This window comes from Rutilus rutilus (genome assembly GCF_951802725.1).
Source record: "Rutilus rutilus genome assembly, chromosome: 19".
NCBI classification, from domain to species: domain Eukaryota; kingdom Metazoa; phylum Chordata; class Actinopteri; order Cypriniformes; family Leuciscidae; genus Rutilus; species Rutilus rutilus.
In genome coordinates this window covers 19,378,792-19,385,185 of record NC_140232.1, presented here as the reverse complement: position 1 = coordinate 19,385,185, position 6,394 = coordinate 19,378,792, and the positions used below count along the sequence as shown (strand labels likewise).

The 6,394-nt window shown below is 37.7% G+C and overlaps 1 protein-coding gene across 2 annotated transcripts; it reads right to left on the bottom strand.

The window, feature by feature from the left end:
• Window positions 1–858: 858 nt before the first annotated feature.
• On the bottom strand, window positions 859–5,942 carry LOC311278315 (perforin-1-like). Of its 2 annotated transcripts, XM_084389064.1 has the most exons (3): window positions 5,717–5,942; window positions 4,946–5,483; window positions 859–2,218 (listed from the first exon to the last, which is right to left on the bottom strand). In XM_084389064.1, the coding sequence occupies exons 2-3, from the start codon at window positions 5,473–5,475 to the stop codon at window positions 1,195–1,197; spliced, it is 1,554 nt and encodes a 517-aa protein (XP_084245190.1). In that variant the 5' UTR covers window positions 5,476–5,483; window positions 5,717–5,942; the 3' UTR covers window positions 859–1,194. The 2 variants fall into 2 exon arrangements, with proteins under 2 accessions (XP_084245190.1, XP_084245191.1); XM_084389065.1 differs by having other exon boundaries at window positions 4,946–5,942.
• Between the last annotated feature and the right edge of the window lie 452 nt (window positions 5,943–6,394).

Sequence of the window (6,394 nt, the reverse complement as noted above, 5' to 3'; positions counted from 1 at the left end):
TAAAATTCATAAATTAAATATTTATGAAGTGATGAATAATTAGTAAATGTGTGGTGTAATGTAAAAAAAAAAAAAAAATGGATGGCTTTTATTGGAGTGTATTATATGACTTCTAAATGCATACAGCGCTCATGCAGGGATCTTCAAGGCAGGTCATGGAGGGTTCAGTTCCAACACACCTGTCTGTTATTTTCAAGTAGTCAATTATTCATTGGTTTAAATTGATTCAGGTGCATATAATTAGGGTTGGGAAACTCTGCAGGACAATAGCCCTCCATGACCTAAGCTGAACTTGAGACTGTTCACACAAACTATCTTAAGTTTTGCATTAACTACACACAGTAAAATAGTGACTAAAGGGTTAGTGAACCCAAGCAAGTAATTCAGTCATCATTATTTACTCACCCTCATGTTGTTTGATCCCTCAGTTTTTTTGTTTTGTTTTCCTGAACACAAAAAGTTATTTTGGTCAGGTTTGTACTGTTGGTTTAATACAATACACCAGTCAATGGACTTTCAGAAGCTTCAAAAGCATCATCAAATAATGCCAGGAAGCTTCTGAAAGTTGGGCTCCGTTGACTGATATTGTATGAAACCAGCAGAACAAACTTGACAAAAATCCCCTTTTGTATATAAACAATAAAAAACAGAGGGATCTAACAGCATGAAAGCAAGTAAATAATGGCTGTATTTATATGTTGAGGTGAACTAACTAACCCTTTCACCCACCAAATAGAAATAGTAAATGTATGTATGCGTTTTGTATTATAGTAATACCTTGACGAAATAAGAAGCTTTGAGCGTTTATGCCCAAGATCGTTTCAAAAAAAGCTTTACAAAAATCACATTTATGCATTTGCAACCTAAAGGCAGTCATGTTTAATTGAATGATCTGTTATAGAAAATGAAAAGTCCTCATATTTCACTTTGTGTTAACAAACACCGCAAAGCAAAACTATTTTCTGTCTTCTGAATTGCGGTAACAAATCTTCAAAAAGTCTTAGAAACAAGAAACATAAAAATGTGTCATTACATATGAACACTATAAATGTTGGAAATATATTACAAAAATAAGAATGAAAATGTGACTTTTTCTATGCATGTGATCTGTGTATAACATCTAATCTTTAACTAAAAATGAATATGCAGAAATATTCCTTATAATTATAGTTTGTTTTATACAAATAAAAGATCTTATGTTTTTGGTGAATATCTGCTACACCTGGGTCCGGTCAGGTGAGCATCACAAGAAGCGTTGTAGGTGAAATAAAGGATGCCACGCTTTAATTTACAGCTGTGTGAGTGAGTCCCACGTTCAGGTCTGATCACACATCTCCCCGCCATGTCATTGTAAAAGACATCACTGTCCCACACCTCAAATATGAGTTCATGACCAAACTCAATTGATCCAAAATCATAGCTGATGTTCCATTCAGGATCATTGTTGTCCATAACCACTTCAGTCTCCTCATACATATGGTTGTACCAAACTTTCACGTAACCGTCAGTGCGTGTGAAGAGATCTGCTTTCAGGCCTGTGGCTCTCTGCACCAACACTGCCAACCTGCCTCGGCTGGCTCGCATAGGGCAGCAGTTGTTGTCCAGATTTGGTGTCTGAGAACATCCTTGATTCTCCTTGTGATCTACAGAAAGCATGTTCTCTTCAATATACTCTGTTACTGCACTTTTCAGATTGGCACTAACCTCAGGATCAGCCACCAGATGATGGAGAGGGAAAATAGCATATGATATAACATCAGGGTTGTCATGTAAGCTCTTCATCCAGTTTAAGTACGCTTCAGTTGGGCTTTGGTTTAAATCAAGGTCTGGAAAGTATTTCTCACCTCCCAGCACCTCTATCTTGTGTGTCATGAAGCCGTGGTAGAATCCCATGCTCATGTTATCTTTAAGGATTTGAGTGCATTTGTTGGAGAGAGAGGCATTAGCTGGCAGGAACCCCAAATTCATCTTCAACTCAATATTCAGACAGTTTTTGATATCCGTCTCAGAGAAGCCCTTCAGGGTCGCAAGACAAGTTCGAAAAGCCGTGACTCTTCTCACTCGGCCTCCCAGATGGACTTGACGTATGTAGTGAGTGCCGTACGTATCTATAGTCCTTCGGTACAGGGGTTTTGTTTTGTCATCATACTTTGCCGGAAGTCGCTGGAGATGGTTTGCAAATTCGGTGCTGATCTCTGGGTGATCTGTAACTCTGTAACTGTAAATGAACAAAAAAATAAGTCATCTGTCAGCAGATTCTGAGTGTGTTTTCCAAATAAAACTGTCATTTGCCTGATGTGTTTTTCAGTGTTTATTTGACAGTTATTTGGTCAAGGGACATGATAAGAAAGTACTTAGTAAAGCATGTTTAGGGTTTGTTTGTTTTTTTAGAAAAAACTTTTTGGTTTTCAAGTGTTTTATGACTAAATTGTTTGGTCAGATGAGGGTTGCATGCAAATCTAAACATGTTTGAGATAATGCTTCTTCTTCCTCGTCATTCGTAATCCTAAATTTCCCAATTTTCCAAATTGACTTGCACTGCAGCTTGCTTTTAAAGGTTGTTAAACTAGGATCTTATGAGCCTTGAAATATGTCTCTGAACAGCCAACAATAAAAAAAAAATTAAATACTAATATATATATATATATATATGTATATGTAACCTAATAATGTCAAATTATTTTGATATTATTAGGTATTCTCAAGTCACCTCATGAACTATGAGAAAATTAAAGGAACACTCCACCGTTTTTTGAAATAGGGCTTATTCACCTTCTTTCCTACATTTAGATAGGTGGGCAAATGCATTTTTGTCTCAGTGCATGCATTGTTTTAGTTTGACAGGGTCGGCCCTAGCTTAGCTTAGCATAATGAATGGAATCCTTTGTTGCCAGCTAGCATGTCCTGAGTAAAAGTAATATATAAAATAAAAAAAACCCACCTAATTATTTCTTGTGGCCTGCGTTTTCACAACAAGTACAAATAGTGATGCAGATTAACACTAGGCGATTTCCTATGCAGATATTGACTTGGGACTATATTATGGGGAAGCACAGGCAAAGCACTGCTACTTGGGTGCAGAGATATCACGCCCAAGTAGCAGTGCTTCGCCTGTGCTTCCCCCTAATATAGTCCTTAATATATAAGTCAATATCTGCCTAGGAAATCGCCTAGTGTTAATCTGCATCACTATTTGTACTTGTTGTGAATACGCAGGCCACAAGAAGTAATTAGGTTGTTTTTTTTGTTTTTTTTATATCACTTTTACTCAGGACATGCTAGCTGGCAACAAATGATTCCATTCATTATGCTAAGCTAAGCTAGAGCTGACCCTGTCAAACTAAAACAATGCATGCACTGAGACAAAAATGCATTTACCCACCTATCTAAATGTAGGAAAGAAGGTGAATAAGCCCTATTTCAAAAAACGGTGGAGTGTTCCTTTAAGGTAAACTACAATTGAACATCTGTTTGGTAGTTGGATTGTGTATGAATGTAGTTGAGACCTGCTCTGATAATTTGTTATCAATCAATCAATATTCAGATATTTTATTTTTAAGTGTCGCTTTAAAGCTGGACTAATTGCCCTCTAGCGGTTAAAAAGAAAACTGCTTTGTATTTTGGTTGTGCTCCGGCTCTACTCCTCTGTGCGGATGAATGTGGTTAGAGGCACCGGTGGACAGTACTATAGGTGGATATAGCTATAGGACATCTTATAAGATGGACAAATAAATACAATTTTGTTTTGTTTTTACAACCGGTGATTCACCAGAGGCTTGCCGTTTTGAATGATCCGTGGTCACTTATCGTTCGTCGTGACAACAAACCTTCGTGTCTATGGTCTCCACACTACCCACAGCTGGCCTGGAGCAACTTTTGTGCATGAATATGACGTAACACACACGCACACAACACGGGCGAATGACGTAGGTTTGTATGCTATTTCAATCAAAGTGTATTTGGGTAAAGTAATTGTTTGTAAGATATATTTTATTTTATTTTTATTTTATCATTTTTATCACAACATTTTTACATAGTTTAGCTTTAAGTATTCAAATAATTTTGGGGCCAATGTAGGCTACCTCATACATGCAACACTGGCTAAAGATTTTCCAAGTATATAGTTGCAAAAAAAAACATAATTTTATTTTATATATCATTTGAAATTAGTCATTTTGATATCTTAAATTTTAAATAAAGGTATTAGGAGACTGATTTGCTGTGTTCCCACTTTTGGGCCTGTGTGCCCGGGCTAGTCCGGGTTTCCACTGTCACTTCCAGGGCTTCCTCTGTGCCAACTGCCAGGGTTTTTGACCCGCCTAATACCTTTTGACCCGCCAACTGGGGCTTGAGGTGTGGTAATGAACAAAGGCAGAGTTTACCTGAGTCAGGAGAGGGTCAACGCTGCTTCTCATTTCCCATGTTATTATGTCAGGCAACCATGCAGCTAACCTCAAGATTTAAGATATTTGAATACATTTTCAGCTCAAAACTCACTTTCAGACACCAGCAAGCGTTTGAAATAACTTCCTTGCAACCCGATGGGGATTCTGATCACCGTATGAAAGTGAGTTTTGAGCTGAAAATTCTTTAAAATGTCTTAAATGTTGATGTTAGCTGGTAGCCTGATATAATAACATGGGAAATGAGCAGCAGTTTTGACCATCTCATGTCTGACTCAGGTAAACCCTGCCTTTGTTCATGACCACTCCTCAAGCCTGGACCAAGTTATTCGGCTTGCCTTGGCCGTTGGCCCCCGAGGAAGCCCAGATGAGGCCAGATCAAGCCCCGGAAGAGACAGTGGAAATGCGACTAGCCTTTGGCTCGACAGTGGAAACACATATATAAAGAAAGGTTCCAATTGTTACCTTTCTGTGACAAGTTAAACCAAAAAGTCAGGAGAAATACAATACTAAATGAATCAAACTCTTATGAACTTACTTACCTATAATATGTGCAGCTGATCTCATGGAGGGCAAATGTTGCCTTATCCATTGCATTCTGTGAATTGGCAAATTTAGCTATATCTGAGCGGGTCCCTCCCAATATCACCTTTGCAATGTCATCAAGGCTAAGGTCCATTTCCCAGTTGTTGTTGATGAGTGATGTTGAACTCTTCATAAGGGAGTCCACAGAATGATGAAGAGCAGTAGAAAGTTGTTTGCTGCAGCGGCTGAAGGGACGCCAGTCCAGCATGGCTGAGGGAAGTTTCTGCATCTGCCCTCCCTGAAAGCGGTTCTTGCAGACCGTACAAGTGCCGTTGTCCATGTGTGACTTGACATTGATCAAAAATGCACCTTTACGGCGCATCCTGACAACATCGAAGCCTTCGCCCGCCAGGTTGTAACCAGGCACAAATGGGGCTTTCTCACATTCTACCTGAGAGCCTGTATGGCAAGCTGAACTTGTGTCCCAGTGTGTCAAGATCAGAGAAATGCAGAGAAAGCCGTGGAAAACACAGTGATTTGTCTCCATGATGATGTCTACAGGGAAATACAGAGGGTTCACATGTAATATTTCATTTCTTCCAGAATGAAAAAAAAAAAAAACATTAATGAAGCAATATGCATGCAAAATGAAAATAAAAATACTGAAAGAATATTATTCTAAAATTATACTTAAAGTATGGATTACATTTTGTTTTCTGTTATTTATGCTGAAATGGCATTGAAATCTACTAAAACATCCAAAATGTAAATAAAAAATATCACCTTACCAAGTTCAATTTTATCCACCGACTAGCTTTCATGCAACAGTCTGTTCCAGCTGTGTTACACCACCATATTGACCTACTTCAGAAAAAGCCTTTTTCTTTGTTCTTCCAAAAAGACAGTTTCCTCATGAAATGTTATTGCTGTAGAGTCCTTTCTGGAATGCTAATGTTGAAAAGGAGTATTGTGTGGAAGCTTGAGCCCGTGGCATTTGTGGAAGGGAGTGTCTTCCTTTCAGACCCTTTCTTCTGTGCTGGACAGATTTCATCCGCTGACTGGTTTTGTTTAGATTTTATTTTTTATAGTGAATACCAGCTGTGCAGTGGGGGAGGATTATCGTGAGACTTCGCATAAGGGAATTCAGGATGAAGTGCAAGGTCAAGCTTAATAATGCAGGACATGTGAATGATGATAATTATGTAGTATTTTTAATTTTTTTAGGATATGTGGAAACACACTGTGACATGTTTTGATTTGTCTATGTTTTATAGAAAATTTATAGAGAACAAAAATGCCAAATTTACAACATTACAAAAGCCTGAAAAAATGAGAACTACTTTGAAAAAAAAAAAAAAAGTCTGTATTTAGAAGCCTTTAATTCAAAAATGAAAATTTATTTCATGTCAAACATAGAGGTGTTGTTAGATTATATAATTCATGGTTAATTATAATGTTTAATATCC